Genomic DNA, 24,017 nt, shown 5'->3' on the forward strand with positions numbered 1-24,017 from the left:
AAAGTGGCTGTACCATTTTGTATTCCCACCAGCAGTGAATGAGAGTTCCTGTTTCTCCACATCCTCACCAGCATTGGGTGTTGTCCGTGTTCCAGGTTTTGGCCATTCTAATAGGTGTGTAGTGGTATGTCATCTTAATTCACATTTCCCTGATGATGTATGATGTGGAGCATCTTTTCATATGCTTACTTGCCATCTGTGTATCTTCTCTAGTGAGTGTCTTTTAAGGTTTTCACCCACTTTTAATCAGGTTGTTTGTTTTCTTGTTGAGTTTTAAGAGTTCTTTGTATATCCTGGGTAGCTGGTCTTTACCAGATATGTCTTTTGCCAATATTTTCTCCCAGTCTAGGTCTTGTCTTTTAATTCTCTTGGTAGTGTCTTTTGCTTAGCAGAAATTTTAATTTTAACAAAGGCCAACTTCTGAATTCTGTCTTTCAGGTATCCTGCCTTTGATGTTGTATCTAAAAAAATTGTCACCAAATCCAAGTGCATCCAAGTTTCTTCCATTGTCTAGGACTTTTGTGTTTTAACATTTTGAATTTACAGCTGTGACCCATGTTGAGTTAAGTTTTTATAGGGTATAAAATCGGTGTATAGATTCTTCCTTCCTTCCTTTCTTCCTTCCTTCCTTCCTTCCTTCCTTCCTTCCTTCTTCCTTCCTTCCTTCCTTCCTTCCTTCCTTCCTTCCTTCCTTCCTTCCTTCCTTTCTTTCTTTCTTTCTTTCTTTCTTTCTTTCTTTCTTTCTTTCTTTCTTTCTTTCTTTCTTTCTTTCTTTCTTTCTTTCTTTCTTTCTTTCTTTCCTTCCTTCCTTCCTTCCTTCCTTCCTTCCTTCCTTCCTTCCTTCCTTCCTTCTTTCTTTCTTTCCTTCTTTCTTTCTTTCTCCACTTGTTCTACCACCACTTGTTGAAAAGACTACTCATTGTACTACCTTTGCTCCTTTGTCAAAGATCAGTTGACTATATTTACATGGGTCTATTTTGGGGGTCTCTTTTCTGTTCCATTGATCTATTTGTCTATTCTTTCACCAATACCATGCTATCTAGGTTACTGTAGCTTTATAATCTTGAAGTCGAGAAGCGTCAGTCATCCAACTTCGTTCTTCTCTATGGGGTTAATATTTTTGAACTGTATTTCTACTCTTTTGTATACTGCCTGTCTATGGATAAGACCTTCTACCTATTCTGTGAGAGGCATCCACTTGTTTTGGATAGTATTAGGATAATTACAGCAGAAATGCAAAGAGAATATTCTGCCTTGACAAGCAAAACAGGTGGCCCTTACTCTAAAGAAATGGTTCCTAAGGAGATCTCCCACATGGAAAGAAAGCAAAGAGCATCCCCTTCTAGTTGCTGGGGAGCGCAGGAGGGGCAAGGGAGGAGAGATGCAGGAAACAAGTGGTCCGCCAGGAGCATCCTGCCCCTCCCTTCCCCGGCGCTATCATCTAAGAGAGAGGGCCAATGAGTCAGACTAAGGGAGAAGCTAAAAGCGCAGGACACTTTGGAACTCCCAGAGGACACCACCTCACGGGGTAGCTTTCTCCTAACACAGGCAAATGGAAGCAGGGTAAAATGGGCAGTGTGGTTAGGTGAAGAGAAGGCACACGGAGTGTTCCCTTCCTGTCTGGCTCTTGAAAAGCCTGGAAGACCTCCCATAGTCCCAGCCTTCCCGCTTGGGGACGTGGATTAATGCAGAGTCCAGCCCAGCAGGTCTACCATGAGGACCACGGCTGCATGTGATGAGATGAGCCCATCCCCAAACCTGCTGGGTAGACAGTTGAAATTCAGGGTAACATAATGTGCCAAGTATCAGAAAACCGCAGTATCAAAACCAGCTGCAGTGGGTCAGGGCAGCAGGGTAGTGTTCTGAACTTGAACATGCGGACATAAAAGACCAGATTCACTGCCTGGAGACAAATACTGAGAGCCAGTGGACAGCACACAAAGATCCCACCTCATCACTGCAGGCCTCCTTCTGGCCAGTGTCGTCTCACAGCGGAGCAGCAGGGCAAGAGGGAGGGCGTCTCAAAGACTGAGCATCCCAAAGATGCTAAATTACCTAACAGTACTGCTTCAAGGAAAGAGACTGAGATGACATTAAATAGCATGTTTAAGATAACCATTTGTCTCTATTGTCCATTAGGGTGGGGCTCCTGAAGAATATTAGATCAATCATTAACAAATATGGAAACTATTTTTCCTTTGCCCATGTAGGTTGCACTCTGTGCAACTGTAACTTATGGTGAGAGTATGTTCAGTTTTATGAGAAAATGCCAAACTGTCTTCCAAAGTGGCTGTACCATTTTACATTCCCATCAGCAGTGACTTTGGAGAGCGCAAAGTCACTGGGAACTTCTTATCTTTAGAAGCCAGAGTTTAGTGGAGTGCAGAGTGAAGTGGAGTTGGGGAATTCAGCCCATTTTTCATGAGACTTGATCATGAAAGGGCAGAAGGGGATGTGGCAACAGCTTGAAGAGCCCCTAAGATGAGAGGGGTATTTTGTTTTGTTTTTGAAAGCTGCAAGGGGTTTAGGCATTGGTGATTCTTAGCACTTTAAAGTTCACAAAGAACTTTCATGTATATGTAAGTAAAAAACAGAATGAGGCACTTAGAAATATCAGGATTTCCTTTCATTTCTTTTCATTTTTAATTAGCATTTACTGCCTGTTTTCAGATTATTTTGAGGATAAGCAATACTGTCTCCCTAAAGAGCTGCTGTGACAATCAAACGGACTCATTAAAATTGTACATGGTAGTACTCTTGACATGGCAGCTAAAAACATCATAAAAGGCATTTCTTGTAATCTGAGAGAAACATATCTTTGATTTTTTTTTTGGAGACTTTTTTTGTTTCTTGAAATTATTGGAAGTCCTGAGTATCTCGTAACCAAAGTTAAGGATCACTCATCTAGGAAAATTGCACACCTTTCTTTCTGGATGTGTTCAGGCTCTGGATTCTGGTTGGCTCTGGGGCTCCAGGTGCTGAATGGGGAATAAGGATGGCTCTCGACAGTTCAGGGTTATCAGCCTGGGGATGCAGCCTGGACAGGGAATGGCTGGAAAATGAGGGGAGATCCGCAGTGGCAGGTCCGCAGGCAAGAGCTGAATGGAGTCTGATCCAAGATTGAAGCAACTGTGAAAATTCTCAACTCATGTTTTGAATCTTCCTGTTTGAGTCTTCTGTACATCACAGAATTGGAGAGGTAGTAGGAACATCCAGGAATCATTTTAGCACTGCCTTTCTCTGGGTTGTTCTGAGTGCATTTTTAAATCATGAAATACAGCCATTTACAATAATCACTCCTTGTAAAAATTTTGCCATCTAAAATCCGTAATCCCATTAAAAATATATTTCAGACATAATCAGTTTGGTTTCCTTCTCATCGCATGTATTAATTCTGTATTGGTTTTCTTCCACATCCCTCTTTTATTAAAGTACGTAAGAAGTCAATAAGCACTTTTTATAGCTTCTTCTGTTATTTCCTTAGGTGTTCACAAAAGCAAATGTGTTCAAGATTGCATCCCGTTTACATTTTAAAACATGGTTTTCATCTGTTCACAAATTTTGGAAAATTATTCATTTTGAGCATTTTCCACGCTTTGTCTCATCCCAAGGGTGAACTTTTTGGAAAGCCCTGGTAACATCTGTTCAGTTGTTTTTGATGAGAAGGTGGGAAGGAAAAAAATCAATTTTTCTTCTTCTTTTTTTTAAATGACGGTAAGAAACATAAAATTTACCATCTTAACCATTTTAAAGTGCACAGTACAGTAGTGTTAACAGCATGTACATCACTGTGCAGCAGATTTCTCAAACCTTTTCATCTTCCAAAGCTGAAACTCTGTACTCATTGAACAACTCTTTTGCCTCCCTCCACCCCGAGCAAGCACCACTCTACTTCTGCTTTTAAGGGTTTGACTATTTTGGATCCTTCATACACGGGATCCAAAATTTGCAGTGATTGTCTTTTTGCAACTGACTTATTCACATAATTTCCTCAAGATTCATCATTGTTCTACCGTATGACAGGATTTCCTTCTTTTTTTTAAGGCTGAGTACTATAACACATTTCTTTATCCATTTATCCACTGGAGGACATTTCGGTTGGTTCTACCTGTTGGCTATTGTAAATAATATTGCAATGAACATGAGTGTGCAAATATGTCTTTGAAATCCTGTGTTCAGTTCTTTGGCTATATACCCAGAAGTAAGATTGCTGGATCATATGATAATTCTAATTTTAATTTTTAGAGGCTTCTCCATACTATGTTCCATAGCAGCTCTACCATTTTACATTCCCACCAACCATGTACAGGAGTTCCAATTTCTCCTTACCTTTACTGACATTTGTTTTTTTTTGTTTTTGTTTGTTTGTTTGTTTGTTTTTCAATAGCAGGTGTCCTAACTGGTGTGAAGGGGTATCTCATTGTGGTTTTGATGTGCATTTCCCTGATGGTTAGTGATGTTGAGCATCTTTTCATGTACCTGGTGGCCATTTGTGTATCTTCTTTGGAGAAATGTCTATTCAAGTCCTTTGTTCATTTTTCAGTTGGGTTTCTTCTTTTGTTTATTTGTTTGTTTGTTTGTTTTTCTGTTGAGTTGTAAGCGTACCTTGTATATTTTGGAGATTAACCTCTTATCAGATACAGAGTTTGCCAAAATTCTCTCCCATTGCATAAGTTGCCTTTCACTCTGTTGTTTCCTTTGCTGTGTTGAAGCTTTCTATTTTGATGTAGTCCTATTAATTTTTGCTTTTGTTGCCTGTAATTGTGCTGTCATACTCAAGAAACTATTGCCAAATCCAGTGCCATGAAGTTTTCCCCCTATGTTTTCTTCTAGGAGAGTTAAATCCATTTTTAGTTAATTTTTAAATATAAGGCTCCAAATACATTCTTTTGAATGTGGATATCCAGTGGGGTCTTAACACCATTTGTTAAATATACTATCATTTTCCTATTGTGTAGCCTTGGCACCCTTGTCAAAGATCTTTTGAAAAGATACATAACAGATTATTCATGGAATCTGTGTTCTGTTCCATTGGCCTATATATCTCTCGCTCTATGTCAGTACCATGCTGTTTCAATCACTGTAGCTTTGTAATATGCTTTGAAGTCAGGAATCTGAGGCCTCCAGCTTTGCTTTTCTTTCTCCAGATTATTTTGGCTATTTGGAGTACTTTGAGGTTCCATATGAATTTTAAGATTTTTTTTGTCTATTTCTTCAAAATTTGCCATTGGGATTTTGATAGGAATTGCATTGATTCTGTAGATTGCTTTCGGTAGTATGGACATTTTGACAATAGTAAGTTCCACTCCATGAACACAGGATGTCTCTCCATTTACTTGTATCTTCTTTAATTTCTTTCAGCAATATTTTGTAGTTTTTAGTGTATAAAACTTTCGTCTGCTTAGGTAAATTTATTCCTCATTATTTTTGACACTATTGTAATTGGGATTGCTTTCCTAATTTTTTTAGATTGTGCATTGTTAGTGCATAGAAAAACAAATGTTTTTTTGTGGAATCTGTAGGGTTTTCTACATGTAAGATCATGTCATAGTTTCATGAGAACAGATACCATTTTATTTCTTCTTTTATGATTTTGATGCATTTAATTTCTAAGCTTGATTTCCCTGACTAGGACTTCCACTACTACACTGCTTAGAAGTGGTAAGAATTGGCCTCCTTGCCTTGTTCCTGATCTTAGTAGAGCTTTCGGTTTTTCACCATTGAGCAAGATATTAACTATAAACTTTTTGTATCTGGCCTTTATTATGCTGTGGTAACTTCCTTATACTTCTAGTTTATTGAGTGTGTTTATCATGAGAGATTGTTGAATTTTTCCAAATGTTCTGCATATACTGAAATGATAAGGTGGCTTTCATCCTTTGTTCTGTTAATGTAGTGTATTGCATTGACTGATTTTCATATGTTGAACCATCATTACATCCCAGGGATGAATGTCAATTGGTTACAGCACATGATCCTTTTAATGTGCTGTTGATTCAGTTTGCTAATATTTTGTTGAGGATCTTTGCATCTCTATTCATCAGGGATGTTGATTGGTCTGTAGTTTTCCTGCAGTGTTTCTGTCTGGTTTTGATATCAGAGTAATGCTGGCCTCACGAAATAAGTTGGGAAGTGTTCTATCCTCTTTATTTACTTATTTTTTTGGAAGAGTTTGAGAAGAATTGTTTAATTCTTGTTTACATGTTTGGTAGAGTTCACCAGAGAAGCCATCTGTTCCTCTTTATTGGGAGATTTTTTATTACTGATTCAATCTCTTTACTGGTTATAGATTTGTTCATAATTTTTTTCCTTCATGATTTGATTTTGGTAGGGTGTATGTTTCTAGAAATTTATACATTTCTTCTAAGTTATCTAATTTGTTTGTGTATAATTGTTCATAGTAGTCTCTTATGATACGTTTTATTTCTGTGGCATCAATTATAATGTCTTCTTTTTCACTTCTGATTTTTGTCATTTGCATCTTCTCACTTTTTTTTTGTCTAGCTAAGAAATTATCAAATTTATTGATTTTAAAAACCCTTAGTTTTATTGATTTTTAATTGTTTTCCTATTATTTATGTCTGCTCTAATCTTTATTTTTTTTTCTTTCTGCTTTGTTTTTAGTTTATTTCTCTTTTTCTGCTTCCTTAAGGTGTAAAGTTATGTTGTTGATTTGTGAACTTTCTTCTTTTTTAATGTAGGCAGTTACTGCTGTAAAATTCTCTCTGAGTACTATGTTTGTTACATCTCATGTTTTTATATGTTGTGTTTTTGTTTCATGTGTCTCAAGATATTATCTAATTTCCCTTTAGATTTCTCCTTTGACCTGTTAGTTGTTCAGGAGTGTGTTATTTAATTTCCAGTGTGATTTTCCAGTTTCCCCTTGCTATTTATTTCTAATTTTATTCCATTGTAGTCAGAAGATACTTAGTATGATTTTAATCTTAAATTTGTTAACATCCTGTGGCCTAACATGTGATCTGTTCTGGAGAGTGTTCCATATGCACTTGAGGCTATACTCGAGAATGTGTAATACACTTGAGAATGTGTATTCTGTCTGGTGTTGGGTCAAGTCTTCTGTGTATGTCTGTTAGGTCCAGTTAGTCTATGATGTTGTTGGAGTCCCGTGCTTCCTTATTAATCTTCTGTCTGGTTGATCTGTCCATTACTGAGTGGGGAATTGAAATAGCCTACTGTTTTTGTGTTACTATCTATTTCTTCCTTCAATTCTGTCAGTGTTTGCTTCACATGTTTGGGTGCTCTACCATTAGGTGCATATATATTTATAATTGCTATATCTTCCTGGTGAATAGACCTTTTGATAGAATGTCCTCCTTTATCTCATGTCAGTTTTTGACTTAAACCCTATTTTGTTTGATATAAGTATAGCCACCTCTGTTGTCTTTGGGGTGCCATTTGCATGGAAGATCTTTTTTCATCCTTTCACTTTCAGCCTGTTGGTGTCCATGTATCTAAAATGCTCTATGTTTTTTGATTGGGAAGTTTAACCCACTTGTATTTTAAGTAACTACTGATTGGGGAGGACTTAATATTGACATTTTAAGATTGTTTTCTGTATGTTTTGTAGTTATTTGTCCCTCTTTTCTTCTCTTGCTTCCTTCCCTTGTATTTCACTCATTTTTTGTAGTGAAAAGTTTTGAGGACCTTCTTATTTTCTTTTGTGTTTCTTCTGTAGATATTTTCTTTGTGGTTACCGTGGGGATTACAGAAAACATCTTATAGTTGTTTAGCAATCTACTTTAAACTGATAACAACTTAAACTTTAATTACATACAAAAACTCTGCTCCTTTACTTCTCCCTCCCACTTTATGTTATTGATTTCAAATGTTATGTCTTTTTATATTTTGATTCATTAACATAGTTTTATGGTTATTGTTATTTTAATTCTTTTTTCTTTTAAATTTTATACTCAAATTAAAAGCAATCAAAAGTGATTTACACACCATTATTACAATGTTACAGGATTTGGTATTTGTCTATAAAATTTACCTTTACCAAAGAGTTTTCTGCTTTCATATGCTTTCCTGTTGCTGTCTAGAGTTCTTTTATCTCAACTTGAAGAACTCTCTTCAGCATTTCCTGAGGCAGGTCTAGTGGTGATGAATTCTCTCGGCTTTTGTTTATCTGGGAAGGTCTTTGTTTCTCTTTCATATTTGAAGGGCAGTTTTGCTAGATATAGTATTCTTGGTGGCAGTTTTTTTTTTCTTTCATCACTTCGAATAAATTATCCCACTCCCATTTAGCCTGGAGTTTTTATAAAGGCTTTTTGGACCATCTACTATTGTTGTTAAGACTATATGTCTATGGAGGACTAGATTTAGAGCTTTCTGTTCAGCCATCTTGCTGACATCACCCCCAGCTTTTTTTCTTGAATGACTGAAATATGTTCAAGTGTTTCAGTGTCTGGACATTTAAGAGGTAATAGATAATTTAAAATAATCTAAGTATTTTAAATTAATACTGTTTCTCTCAAGTCAGTCATCAATTTAAAAAAATGCTTGCATTGTTTAGAAATAACAGAAGTAAAGCTCTAGAATTATTTACTTATGTACAGCTCTGAACAAAATGTTCTCATCATTATTTTACCTAAGCATATCCAATAATACTGATTTTTGTAGTCCATTGCATTAATTGTTACATAATTCTGCATTTAAATAGATAGTTCACTGTTGCTGTAGGTGATGTTAGTTTTTTAATAGTATTTTTGCAAAGAAGAAAAGAACAAGAACATTAAATGCATCATACTTTCCTGATGCAACGTTAGACTTAAAATGAAATTCCTCAAAACCTGAAAATGTAATAAATAAATTCTTCTATATGTTTCACTTACCTCATGGTACAGTGATGATTTTCATGTCTTACCATTTCTACCTTGATGTGAAATGAGCAGTAACTGTAAGTTTTATCTAGATGCCCAGAGACAGAATTTTACTTAAAATGTGCACAATAAGTCAAGACCTAGAAGAATTCAAGACTCTCCAGTTATTTTCTTTTTTCTCAGGCAATCTCAAATTTAAATTTTGTCAAAGGAAGAACATATATAAATATTTGCAGCTCTTTGATGACCTTAGCATCTAACTTGAAGTATTTTCATCAAATGAAATCCTTTGTGTGCTACAATTTCATTTGATGTATGAATATTTTGTTTACAGTAAAAATAAGGTTGGTGCCTTTCATGAGAAAGGCCATATATGATTCTCATTTGCAATTCTGTCTTCATCTTTGTTCTTTTGCATGCATGCAATCTCCATGTTTTCTTTTGCAATTGGGCTTATAATAAGCATCCTAACCCGTGAAGAAAAGGCCACCTGCAAGATTGTACATCTTGCCTGCATAACTGTTTCTCTTCTTACTGCTGTTCTTAAGAATATGTGACAAGCCAGTTGAAATAAAATTTCCTGTGTTTAAAAAATAAGTTCTATCAGGAAACACAAAACTGTGATTTAGCGCTGAAAGTAAAACGTACTGCACCATTGTAAAAACATATTTCTACCAAAAATGTACCAAAAATATGACATTTTTATATTAACAACGTCTCCTGAAATGTAACAAAATAAGCATCAGATTATAATGCAACGTGAGAGTTCTCAACATATGTTGTAACTTGATTCAACGTGATTGATTAAAATCCTTTACTTTGTTACTGAATGACTTTGCAACTGGCTTGAAAAGAATAATCATTTAGAAACTCCAATTAATGATTTTTAAACATTGTCACAGTTTTGTTGAACATAATGTTTTCAAAGAGAGCAATATATCCAGTTTGGGTTTTCCTGTTCTTTCCCCATTATTAATTCTGTTTTATGCCTCTTTCACTGAATTTTCAGTTTTGTGGGCAATACCACATACTTGTTTCCTTTAATATTTATAGTGATCATTGATTTTGCTTTGGGTGTTTAGTGTTGAAAAGGTCCTGGGGAAAATACTGTCTGTTCTAGGGCTTTTTCTTTCTTCTCTTGCTTTTAGTGAAAATCTCTTAAGTATCTAGGGAAAAAAAAATATCAATTTGATGTCATTTAGGGACTGTTTTCACTATAACCTTTATCAGGATAGGTTTCAAGCTTGTTTCTAGGGACAGTAGGATTGAATGAGGAAACCCAGCAGAGACCTTGAATAAGTGCTATTTTATTTCAACTACTGCACATCCCACTATCAGATGTAATGTTCTTAAACTGAGTGATTTTTAAAAAATTTCTCTTGTTTTGGAAGGGTCCTAAGGCAGAGAAGCATTTTTCTAATCCCTCAGGCTGTGACACTTCACTTCAGTGACCACCTCTTTTCCCTACTTCCCCTCTCTGTCTCCTGTTACATCCTGTCTTTCCATACTTTTTAAGTACCTACTATGTATAAAGGAATAGATTTTTTTTCTTCCAGTTTTATTGAGATGTAATTGACATAGAGCACTACATAAGTTTAAGGTGTGCACCATAAGGATTTGATTTACAGACATTATGAAATGATCACTATAATAATTTAGTGAACACCCATCATCTCATCTAGATATAAAATTGAAGAAATAGAAAAAAAAATTCTCCTCATGATGAGAACTCTCAGGATTTACTCTCTCAACAACTTTCATAAAGTACAGCAGTGTTAATTATATTTATCAGGTTGTACATTACATCCTTAGTATTTATTCATCTTGTAACTGGAAGTTTGTACCTGTTGACTGTCTTCATCCAATTCCCCACCCACCATCAACCTGCCTCTGGGAACCAGAAATCTGATCCCTTTTGTTTATGAGTTTAATTGTTTTTGAAGTATAATTGACTTACATCAGTTTATTAGTCCCTGGTACACAACACAGTGCTTAGATTCATCTATACTTTTCAAAGTGATCACCATTATAAGTCTAATTGTCATCTGTTATCATGCAAAGACATTACATAATTGTTGACTGCATTGCCCACACTGTACATTTCCAACTTGTGACTCATTTCTTTTGTACCTGAAATTTGTACCTTGTAATCTCCCTCACTATCTCTTTCCTCCCCTCTGGCAATCACCTGTTTGTCCTTTGTATCTATGACTCTGTTTGTGTTTAGTTATGTTTATTACTTGTTTTGTTTTTCAGATTCCACATGTAAGTGAAATTATATAGTATTTGTCTTTCTCTGACTTATTTCACTCAGCATAATACCTTCTAGGTCAACCCCTGTTGTCACAACTGGCAAGACTTCATTTTTTTTATGACCAAGTAGTATTTAATTTTATATGTATATATACATACATACATGTATATACACATATAGGTACATCACATCTTCTCTATCCATTCATCTACTGATGGGCAATTGAAAATCATGTGTATTCTGCTGCTTTGGGATGGAATGTTCTATGCAAATTTATTAAGTCCACCTGGTCTGATGTGACTCTTAAGGCTGGTGTTTCCTTGTTGATTTTCTGTCTGGGTGATCTCTCCATTGAGGTAAGTGGGGTGTTAAAGTCTACTACTACTATTGTATTTCTGCCATTTTCTCCTGTTGTGTCTGTTAATATTTGCTTTATGTATTTAGGTACTCCTATGTTGAGTGTATATATGTTTACAATTGTTATATCTTCTTGGAATGATTCCTTTATCAATCTGTAATATTCATCTTTGTCTCTTATCACAGTCTTTGTTACAGACAACATCTGTTTTGTCTGATATGAGCACTGCCACCCTGGCTTTGTTTTCATTTTAATTTGCATGGAATAACTTTTTCCATTCCCTCACTTTCTTTTATTTTATTTTAAAATTTTATTTATTTATTTATTTTTTAACATTTTTTAAATTGAGTCATAGTCATTTTACAATATTGTGTCAAATTCCCGTGTACAGCACAATTTTTCAGTTATACATGAACATACATACATTCATTGTCACATTCTCTTTTGTTGTGAGCCACCACAAGATCCTGTATATATTTCCCTGTGCTACACAGTACAATCTTGTTTATCTGTTCTACATTTTGAAATCCCAGTCTGTCCCTTCCCACCCCCCCGTCCCCCTGGCAACCACAAGTTTGTATTCTATGTCTATGAGTCTGTTTCTGGTTTGTTTTTTTTTTTTCTATTTTCTGTTTTTCTATTTGTGTGTGTGTTTTTTTGTTTTTCGTTTTTTGTTTTTTTTTTTTAGATTCCACATATGAGCGATCTCATATGGTATTTTTCTTTCTCTTTCTGGCTTACTTCACTTAGAATGACATTCTCCAGGAACATCCATGTTGCTGCAAATGGCATTATGTTGTCAATTTTTATGGCTGAATAGTATTCCATTGTATAAATATACCACCTCTTCTTTATCCAGTCATCTGTTGATGGACATTTAGGCTGTCTCCATGTCTTGGCTATTGTAAATAGTGCTGCTATGAACATTGGGGTGCAGGTGTCTTTTTGAAGTAGGGCTCCTTCTGAATATATGCCCAGGAGCAGGATTCCTGGGTCATATGGTAAGTCTATTCCTAGTCTTTTGAGGAATCTCCATACTGTTTTCCACAGTGGCTGCACCAAACTGCATTCCCACGAGCAGTGTAGGAAGGTTCCCTTTTCTCCACAGCCTCTCCAGCATTTGTCATTTGTGGACTTTTGAATGATGGCCATTCTGACTAGTGTGAGGTGATACCTCACTGTAGTTTTGACTTGCATTTCTCTGATAATTAGTGATACTGAGCATTTTTTCATGTGCCTATTGATCATTTGTATTTCTTCCTTGGAGAATTGCTTGTTTAGGTCTTCTGCCCATTTTTGGATTGGATTATTTGTTTTTTCTTATTAAGTCGTATGAGCTGCTTATATATTCTGGAGATCAAGCCTTTGTGGGTTTCATTTGCAAAAATTTTCTCCCATTCTGTAGGTTGTCGTTTTGTTTTACTTATGGTTTCCTTTGCTTCACAGAAACTTGTAAGTTTAATTAGGTCCCATTTATTTTTTCTTGAAGAAAAGACAAATGAACTTATTTATTAAAAAAAAAGACAAATAGAATAAATTCTTGATACACAGAGTTACAATTTTTTATGCTGAGCAAAAGAGGCCAGATACTGATGATTTGCATATGTCTAAAATTTTAGAGGCAAAACTCATCTAAAGTTATATAAAGTAGATCAGTTATTGCCTGGGTCCAGAAGTGAGAGAAAACTGCCTGCAAAAGGGTCGAAGAGAACTATTTGAAGTAACAGAAATATTCTGCATCTTGATCTTGGGGGTGGCTACACAGGGGTATATAGTTGTCAAAACTCACAGAACTGTGTACTTAAAATATGTGTATATTATGGTAGGTAAATTTTACCTTAATAAGTTTGATGAAATAAAAATACTTAAGAAAACAGGACAGGCAGTGATAGGAGGGAGACAAATGGGCACCCAAGACAGGAAGTGAAGAAGTGAGCAGCAAAGGGGATAAGATATTATAAACGAAGATGACAAAGTGCTAACCTGGGGCCCAGGTGGATTCTTGAAAACCTTTCCAGTGGAATCCTGGTTCTAATCACATCAATCATCTTATTACTTCTCTCAGTCATTTCTTCTCTTACCATGGTCGTCAGTCTGATCCCTATAACCTGAAATGACTTCCTTCTTTCTTCCAATTCCTACCCTAAATCAGTGTCTGTTTTTTCCTTAAAGTTATTTCTTTTTTTTTTTTACATTTTTTTTTTATTGAATTATAGTCAGTTTACAATGTTGTGTCAGTTCCAGTGTGGAGCACAATTTTTCAGTTATACATAAACATACATATATTCATTGTCACATTCTTTTTCACTGTGAGCTCCCACAAGATCTTAGTTATCTCTTGACTGCTCCTTCCTTATCTTAAAAATTCTTGAATGAATCTGTATCATGCAGTTAAGACCTTGGTTACTCTCTAGTTGGGTTGCTTTTACCTACAACTCTACTGGAAACTGGCTGAAGGAAGATTTCTTATGTTTATACTCTCTTTACTTCTTTTCTCACATCCCATGCAAAGCTCAGGGAAATGTGTTAAAATATGTCTGCAATTTGTCCCTGTCTTTTCATCCCCTCCTCCGTTCCCCCCAATCCAAGGTTATTGTCTCTTGCATGGACTATGGCAGTATTAGCTTAATCAGCCTCTCTTTTCCATTCTTGCCCCTCTTTGTTGTCCAGGCAGCAATCCGATACATGGCTTTTAAAGGTAAATCAAATTATTTTACTGATTTTCTTAAAATGCTCTCATGTCTTCCCATTGCACTTAGAGTCAAATCTGATCCCTGCCCACTAGACGCTATGGTCACCTTCCACACCTCCCCCTGCTCACTGTGCCCCATCAAACCCAGCCCTTTCCCAGCCCAGGGCCTCTGTGTTGCTGTTGAAGCCTTTTCTTCCAGCTCTTTCTATGGCTCCTCAGGCTTCAAAGTTCAACTGTAATGTTGTTCCTCTGCGGCCTCTTCAAAGGGGCCTCCTCTTCCTCCCCAGAAGAAGTATTTTCTATCAAATAACTTTGTTTAATTCTTTGCAGGCAACTTAGCACATCTGAATTCTACTCTATTGTGTGTGTCTTTAATGGTTTATCGTTCCTCTCCTCCCACCAGTTTATAACCAACAAGGAGACAGAGATCTTTCCTATCTTGTTTGTCGCTATGTCTCCAGCATCTAGCGTAGCATCTGGCTTATTGAAGACTCTCAGTAAGTAATCACTGACTGAACGGGCAAGTGAAAATACAGTAGGCAAATAATAACCACCCAGTGTTTGCTCTTGTTTTTCCCTGAGTTTTCTTTTCCTAACGTTCTTTTTTTTTTTTTTTTTTTACCTAATTTTTACAGGAACTTCTATTGTGACTATAAAAGCTTTTGTTCCTGACTCAATTCGGGACACCATTAAATATTCAGTTTTTAGTGGGAATGAAGATGGAATTTTTGCCCTGTGCTCCAACTCAGGTAATCCTTCTCTACCCTGTAATAGATGTATTTTCTGCTCCACTTAATGCTACTAGTAAGATGTAATTCTGCAGTGAAAACTCAAAATTTTTAAATGATAAAAATTGTTAGAGGTAAATAATTTAAAAGGCAAACAAGAAAGAGTTTTTCAGGGTGGCCGATAAGGAAATCAAGAACTATTTGTTTACATGGACTCCCTGAAACTTTTATTCTTCACACTTCCAAATTAAACCATCTCTATCCTACCCTTCCTGAATCTGAAGATAAATTGGTGCCTAATTATAACTTACCTACCCATTTGGGAGACTCAGAGATTGTAGTGGGGACACCAGTGAGAACAAATTTGAACTGAAAATAAGCACACGTGTCTAGCCTTAGGAAATTTTCATCAGAGATTCTTCTCATTCGCCACTGAATGTCAACAATGCAACAAAAAAAGGACAACTGGGAAGGTTTCTATGTGGTGGTAAAGAAATTACTTCCAAATACAGCATGTATTGAATTTAGCTTTAATAAGACCATTATTGTGCTTTAAATGAATACCAATGGATTATTTGAAACATACTTTTTTTTTTTTACTAAAAGCTATGTAGTAGATACGTATCTCTACTGCTTCATTGTCAAACCTCAAGAAGAATGTTTTAAATAATTTCTGTATTACCATACAGCTCTTATTTAATCTGTACTACGTGCATGTGGAAGAATTGAGAGGGGGTAATTTTTAGGCAAATGCCTTCTTGTCCAGGGTAGTGTTGGAACTTTTTGGTCCACGCAGCCTTCGCTCAGAAAGCTCTCTGAGGTCTCCTGCTAGAAGTCTTCATCTATTCAACCCATCATTTGGTAAAAGGGTGGTGTAGAAACTTTCTGGGCAAGAGGGCCACTTGCAAATATCAGCAAGCCTTAAGTTTCTCAAATTTCTTAAGTCCAGGTGTCTGAGGGTTCTGGGAAAGGAGCTGAGATTAGAATGTTCAGGAAGAAGTTGAAAATCAGAGTTTGCACATTTTCCCAGGTCACCCAAATCCTTCTGCCACCTCACTCCTCACATGGCCCAGGCTTAGCCTTATTTTTTTCTAGAGTCTCTCATTAAAATGCAGATAAAATATCCCTGGAATTAGTTCAAGGAGGCCATCCATAGAAAACTCTTTAATTTTCAAGTAAGTAGTTATTTATTTAAGTCGAAATGTATTTCAGAATTTTATTGTGAAATCTCCACAAGATGATATGAATCTGTTATGACATTTTAAACTGTTTAATGGACAATAGTAAAATAAAAAAAAACTCGTGTCTTTGCTACCCACCTTGAGATGAGACATTACTAGAAGCTCAGGAAGTCCCAGTGTCCCTTCCCTCTCACGTGTCTTTCATCTCACCCCACAGAGTTAATCGGTAAATGTCATCTGAATTTGGTATTGATCATTGCCCTTTTTCCTTCATTAGAATTTTCCCACCATGTTTGAACCCCTAAACAGTGTGTTACTTAGTTTTACTTTGATTTAAACATCAGGGTAGAATCATGCTGAATGAACTCTTCTATGGCTTGATTCTTTTGTGCAACATTTTTACTGTGATGTATCGTGTAGAAGCCATTATGACCACATTGAAGAGGAATGACAAAGAATAGGTACCTTGTGCCAAGGTTTTAAAATAGAACACGACTACCATCATCAGTGCTCCCTTTGTGCCCTTTTCTGATTGCATCTCTTCTCTCCACCGCTCCAGGCTGAATAATGCCCAGACTTCAGGGATAATCGTTCCCTGGTGACTTACAGTAAATGCATTCCTACACAATAAAACTGTTTGATTTTGCTTATTTTTGAATGTATATGAATGGATTCATACTCTCTGTACTATAAAAATTAATTTTTTTTATTCAAAGTTAGAATCATCCCTGTTAATGTGTGTAGTTGGGGTTCTTTCATTTTTATTTCTTGATAGTATTCTGTTGTAAGTCTGTATCACATTGTTTATCGATCCTACTGTTGATGCACAGTGAGGTTTCCCTGTCTGGGGGTGTAATGAACAATCTCGTCTTCTGGTGCACATGGAAGCCATTCTCTGGGCCCTAGAGTGTAGGCTGGGCATATACATCAGAGGATGCCTACGTTCAGCTTTGCAGATAGTGCCAAATTGTGTTATGAAGTGGTCTGTCCAATTTTACATCCCACCAGCATCGTTGTTCAAGTCCTACATTCTGTGGCCAGTCTGGTGGGCATGAAATGGTATCCCACTGTGCTTGCAACTTACATTTCCCTTATTAGTAATGTATTTGAGCATTTTTTTTAATACTTTATCAACTGTTTCTGTTTTCTTCTATGTGAAATGCATATTGATATCTTTTGCCTGTTTTTCTGCTAGGTTGTTTGTGTTTTTGTTTCTGAAATGCAAGAATTTTTAACATATTTTATTAGTATTTATCCTTTTCTTTGTTACAAATCTTTTTTTATATAATTTATGACTTGTCTTTTACTCTTTTAATGGCATGTTCTGATTTTAATGTTGGAAGTAATCAATCTTTTACTTTTATGATTTGCCTTTTTTATAAGTTGTTTAAGAAATTCTTCCCTACCCTGAGATCATGAAGATATTCTTCCATTGTCTTCAAAAAATTGTATAGTTTTCCTGTGTTTCACATTTACATCTTTAGTGCATCTAGAATTGATTTTCGTATTTTACATGAGTTAGAGATAACTTTTCTTTTTACCTCTCCTTTCCTTTTTCTTTCTTTTTTCTTTTTTTCAACCAGGATTGCCAGCTTTTCCAATAACCTTCCCTTGTGACCTACAGTACTACCATGTCATATGTCATGTTTCCGTGACTCTACTGGGCTCTCAACTCTCTTCCATTCATCTTTTTGTCTGTTCACACACCAACACCACATTGGCTTAATTATGTTGGCTTTATAAGTCTTCATACCAGGGAAGCAGCACCCCCTCCAATATTTAACCCATTTTCATGTTCTTTTTCATGAGTATTTTAGCTGCTACTGGCTGTTTGCTCTAATGGAAAGCATTATATCCACCTGTTAAGTCTTTCTGTCTCTCTCTCTCTCTCTCTCTCACACACACACACACACACACACACACACACTCACTCCTATTGGGATTGTTTTTCCATGGGTAGGAGGTCTATTCATGAACCTGGAGGTGATATACAGCTCTTCACGCCTTCATGCGTGTAACCCACATAGCCATGGCATGCACATTTATTTCCAGGTGAAACCTCACCCAAATTAACAAAGAGAATGTAAAACAAAAAAATCATATAGCTCCAATCTCGAATTTAAGTAACTTAATCATCAGGCCAAAATGTCCTCCTTTTGAAATCTCACAAAGCCCTGTGTAGCTGTGCATTGTAGATAATCATCATCTACTAGAACTTTTCTTGACTGACTTTTTAAAAAATATATATAGTAAGAAAATTTAACATGCAATCTACTCTCTTAGCATATTTTTAAGTGCACAAAACTGCATTGTTAACTACAGACACGATGTTGTAGAGTGGATCTCTAGGACTCACTCATCTTGTCTAACTGAATCTTCGTTTTCCACTAAAGACCAGCTCCCGTTTCACCCTCCCTGTGACCCTGGCAACCACCATTCTACTCTCTGCTTCTGAGTTTGACTATTTCAGATACTTCATCAAACTGGAATCAAGTAATATTTTTCTTTCTGTGGCTGGCTTATTTCACTAAGCATAATATCCTCAAGGTTCATTCACATTGTCATATATGGCAGGATGCTATTTGTTAAGGTTGAATAATCTACCACTGTAGGTATAAACCACATTTTCTTTATCCGTTCATCCATTGATGGACCTTTAGGTTGTTGAGATTTTTTACTGGAATTATATTAATTCTGAGCATCAGTTTGGGGGAAATGTGTATCTTTACAGTATTGTCTTCTAATCCAGGCATAATACAGAAAATCACACCAATTTTTTTCTTCAATTTTTTAAAAAAATTATTGATTGATTTTTTAATAGAAGTATAGTCAGTTTACAATGTTGTGTCCATTTCTGGTGTACAGCTTAATGCTTCAGTCACACATATTCTTTAATATTTTTAATAAAGTTTTTATTTTCTTCCTGTAGCAGGCTTGCATTTTCTTACTAGATTTAGCCTAAGTATTTTATACTTTTTCTTGCTGAGGTAAATTTTAAAAATACTTTTTCTGACGTTATTAGGATATATACTTGAAATTGGCTTTTATATTTTGATTTTGTATCTAGAAAGCCTGATTCTGATATTTTTCTGTACATTCAACATACACAGTCATTGAAAATTACCATTTTCTCCTATGTTTGTTGGAAGTTATGTAGCTTTTTCTCTTTTTTAGAGGTTAGCCTAGCTATTTTAACATACACAGTTAAAGCCTCGCATTAATCAATGTCCTGCTTCTAAATAACACATGAGACTTAGAATTCTTTATCTCCTACTATCCCTTTTTTAATTTAAAAACTTTTCTTAACCACAATTTGAGTTCTTTCAAGTTAAGCATTACTAATATTTTTAAATAGATTTATCGACCTCTTTGTTACTCTCTTCGCTAATTGTTCTTTCTTACATTTCAGATTTTGCTCTGGTATCATCTTATTTCTACCTGAAGTACATCCTTTGGTGTGTCTGTTGTAGTAAGCTCTCTCAGATTTTGGTTGTCTAAAAACATCTTTAATTAAATTTTATTTAATTCATCTCTTTAATTGAGAGATATTTTTATTGCACTTAGAATTCCTAATTCGCAGTTATTTTCTCTTATCATATTTGAGGTATTACCCTACTGTCTTCTGGTTTCCAATTTTTGCATGAAGAAGTCAGCTGTTGATCTAAATACCATTTATTTGTATCTTTTTTTGGAGCTCTAGTTAGACAAATATTGGGGCCATATCACTCTCTCCCACACCTCTTTTGGATATTTTTTATCTCCATTTGCCTCTTCTCTTCAGCGTAAGGCACTATATTTTTCATTTCCAAAAGTTCTTTTGGGTTCATTTTCAACTCTTCTTGGTCTTTTTAAAAAGTAATTTCTTGTTCCTTGCTCATGTTTCCAACCTTCTTTTTTTATACATGTATATATATATATACATGTATATATTTGTATATATTTGTATATATATATATATATACAAATTGAACATTCTGTGTCCAGTAATCTCTACACCTTAACGTCTTTGAAGATTTATTTTGCTGTCTATGGATTTGCTGGCTGTCATTCATGGTGCCTTGCTTCTGTGTGATTTTTGTGCTTGTTAACTATGAGCCACTCTTGTCCTTGAAACTTTTTCTTTGAGGAATCTTTGAAGCCTGGGTTGAATTTGTGCCCTTAAGAGAGGATTTGTTAGTGTGGCTACCACAAATTCAGGTTAAGCTAATGAATTCTCAGCAGAGACGTGTTTCTCCTTTTCAACCAACATCAAGGGGAAGAAAAGCAAAGTTTTGTGCATCCATTTTTCATTTGTTTTTGTTTTTATTTAATACTGGCCACTCATTTGGAGCATACGAAGCCTTTAGATTTGCAGCTTTATTCTGGTTTTCCTACTGGACCCTTTACCTTTTGGGGGTTCAGGCTTCTTCCCTTGTTTCCCACACCCTGTGCAGCTGTCAGTGGTGAATGTCAAGGAAGAAGGTTATGTTAGAAACCCTTAGAACAAAAACAAGTTTTCAGTGCTTGCTTTCTCCCTGGATTACTGTTTTCATTTATTTTTTTCTGTCCTCTGAGGAGTCCTTACTACTGTACCAACACAATAATGCATTTCAACACACAGAGACACACAATTTAGCAAGCATTTTAGTTGCTTTTATCATAAGGATTATTCCAGTATATAGTTTATCATACTTCTCTCAAGAAACGTTTCTAAAAACCTTTAATTACAGTATTAAATTTATCTTTCATGCCCCCTTTGCCTCATTAAACTGTGTCTAAAAGTGTCTAATATAGGTTTTATTGAGGTATATATTTTTAAACATTTTCCAGTTAAAATAGAAAACTGGTATTATGATAAATCAGTAAAGTTGATCTTTAATGTTATCACTTTCACTTAGGATAAAAATGTAAAAAAAAATTAGTTATTGATTTAATAAATTATGATTAAATGGCTCTCTGATGAGAACTGTGTTTTCTGTCCAGTTGTGCTCGAGTTTGCCCTCTGTTCCCTAGTCACAAATGAAGGGTTTACGTTTGCATCCAAATTTCATGCCACTGTAACTTAAAAACATCTACTACTCACTGTTTAAACCAGAAGGAATTTTGGAGTTTGACAAACATCGTTTATGTAAATAACAGATGGTAGCATTCATTCCATTATTTGGTAGATTGACGTAAAACAAAATGATCAAACTTTCAATGTTTCAAGGATGTAGCTTTAGAGGAGAGAGTTTAAAAGCTTTTGGATAACATAAATATTTATCACATTCTGCTTTGGGTGTGTATATATATATGCATGTGCACCGTTTGTAACTGACTGAAGGAACCTGATTATGCTATCAAGCATTTAGCATTTGAAGAATCTTAATCTCATTTTGATGTGTATTTTATAACTTGGACAAAAGCTATACATGTACATATATCAGAAGGAAAATATTACTACAGTTTTATTCCCAAGTTATATATCTGGCGCACTAGCGTATCAGAAGGAGCAAAACGTTGGTATCTTTGAGGCGCTTACTCTAAGGAAATCATGGACTTCTGCCCAGACCTTTAGACAGAGCCCAGTGGTACTTTCATCTCACTGGTGACAGTAAATCTTCGATGTCTCTGAGAAAAACATACATACATCATGCAAAGCAAAATGTGGACCTGGTAGGTGGGCCAGCCTCGAATCATCTCACAGGCTGGCTATTGTCTTTTCTACTTGCACAGCTCCCACAGCATATGCCAGTTATTATGCCAAAAATAAAAGCCACGCAAGGAAAGCATTAGAACTGCAGACCCTGTCCAAGTGCAAAATTCCAATTATCAAAGCCTAAACACAAGCCTTTTATTAAAAAAATCCTCTTTGATCTGCACTATAATTGGCACACTTTCTACTAAGTGACACTGGCAATTCAGTGCTGCATTTAGATTTTATTTCCCCTTTACTACCAGCAGCAGATCACGATAGCAAGCTGAAGGCCCTGTTTGGTGGAGACACAGCTCCAGATGAGCGCTCTGGACCCACCTCGGACTGGGGCTTCTCTGCCATTTTGTAGGGGAGAGGGGTAGGCTCAGCCCCTGTTCCGGAGATTTCTGAAAACCATCTTCTTTCATTACCAGCTCAGCAAAATGCATCATAGTGATTCTTTCAGCTGCCCAATACTTAAATCCACTCCAAATTTTCTATCAGGAATTTTGGTAATATCAGACTGTGGTCTGTAAAAGTAACTTGGTTTTCTGAATTGATAAGTAAATCTGATGACCACAAATGAAAGTGAATGTATGACGTTTTAGATTTGGTAGTATAATGAATTCGTCCTATAGAATATAAATATTTTTTTCTTAATAACAGAATAGAAGCAATAACCACCCCCCAAAAAACACTCAATGCCAAAGTCAGAATTTTAGAATAGGACATGATTGCTATTAGCATCGAGGTAAGTACATGATAGTCTGAAGTTTCCTTGGCCTACGATGGTTTCTAGGGAAACTGGTTCAGATAGAGCAATCAGAACTGGCTTTCAGGCCAAATTTCCAGAAACAGTACAGGGCCTTTCAGCAGAAGATCAAATTTCTAATAGCCCATAGCTATTAAATGTTCTCCTTCTAAATTCAGAGTTTATGCAAGTATTAAATCTATATTTGATGACGAAGCAGTTGAGAGACATGGGGAGACCACCAGACTCTATATCATGTTGCTGCAAAGAAACTTTCTCAGTGTGCACCCATCACATCTCATGGCAGCCCTGTGAAGCCATCCATTATTAATGTTCCTGTTTGACAGAAGATGAGAGTCAGCTCATGGAACCTGAATAACTTAACTGCAGGAGACCAACTTAGTAGTGGTGGAGCCAGGTAGTTTACCTAAATTAAGTAGCCAGGGCTAGGATTTATGCTTGGCTTCAGGTTTTTCAAACTCCCAATCAGTGCCCACTCAGCAAACTCTATTCGATGGAATTTCTGACAGTGAGAACTAAATAAATCATGACAGTAGAATAATAATAACAAATTCGGTAAGAAATGTAATTGTAAAAGGGAGGAAATAAAACAGAGTAGAAACTAGAGAAGGAAATTATATCAAGGCAATACAGGAAAATGGGGGCACGAGAGGATGGCCGTGTCTCAGGTCTTGATTGAGCCCCTGGTACGTGCCCTACCAAATGGGGGTCCTTGGCTTTGTGCAGGAAAGAATTCAAGTGTGAGCCATAGTTGAGTAAAGGTAGATTTATTCAGAGAGATACAAATTCCATAGACAGAGTGTAGGCTGTCTCAGAAGGCAAGAAAGAGAGAGAGAGAGAGAGAGAGAGAGCCATGAGTCATGGTGTTGCTAGTTTTCATATGCTAACAAGTGAGAGGATTATTCCAACTACTCTGGGGAAGGGGCTGGGATTCCCAGGAACTGGGCCACCACCCTCTCTTCGACCTTTCATGGTCAGCCTCAGCACTGTCCTGGTGCCTGTGGGAGTGTCATTCACCATGCTAGTACATTACAACGTGCATAATGAAGCTTACAGTCCACTGGAGGTCGAGTCTTCTGCCATCTTGGGGCTCCAGGTCTGCTGGGAGTTGACTTCTCCGCCAACTTGGTGCTAATTGCTGTGTCATTCCTTTAATGGCTGTGTTCTACCCCCTTCTTTCCTACCTTAAGGGGAGGAATTTTCTTAATCTGGGGAAAAAACATGTGCAGGGCATAACCCTGGGGTCAGTTTCCCTCACCTGGTTCTACTTGTTATCTGAAGGTGTAACAAATACTACTGGGGGCGTCCATGTGCCAGACCCCGAGCTGGGCACTGGGGAGATGATGGTGTGAGAGACGTAACCATTCTCCTCACCTTGTGAATCTTCTAAACCAAGAGGGGTTACTCGGCAGAAATAGGTGAACAAAGGCCATGCAGGCACTTTGGGAAAGTCTGTTGGAGGCAGACATGGTGATGGTTTCGGGGCTGAGGGGTCTCAAAAGAGCCCTGAGGAAGCACAAAGATGGGGACAATTCCAGA

At 36.4% G+C, this 24,017-nt stretch overlaps 1 protein-coding gene across 1 annotated transcript in view; it reads left to right on the forward strand.

Moving 5' to 3' along the window:
- The window catches only part of DCHS2 (dachsous cadherin-related 2), a 226,263-nt gene that overhangs the window by 180,228 nt on the left and 22,018 nt on the right, over window positions 1–24,017 (forward strand). Inside the window, exon 14 of the mRNA XM_031464355.2 lies at window positions 14,780–14,893. Within this exon, the coding sequence (XP_031320215.2) occupies window positions 14,780–14,893 (114 nt within the window). The remainder of the gene's footprint in view (window positions 1–14,779; window positions 14,894–24,017) is intronic.

This window comes from Camelus dromedarius, chromosome 1 (genome assembly GCF_036321535.1).
Source record: "Camelus dromedarius isolate mCamDro1 chromosome 1, mCamDro1.pat, whole genome shotgun sequence".
Taxonomy (NCBI): Eukaryota; Metazoa; Chordata; class Mammalia; order Artiodactyla; family Camelidae; genus Camelus; species Camelus dromedarius.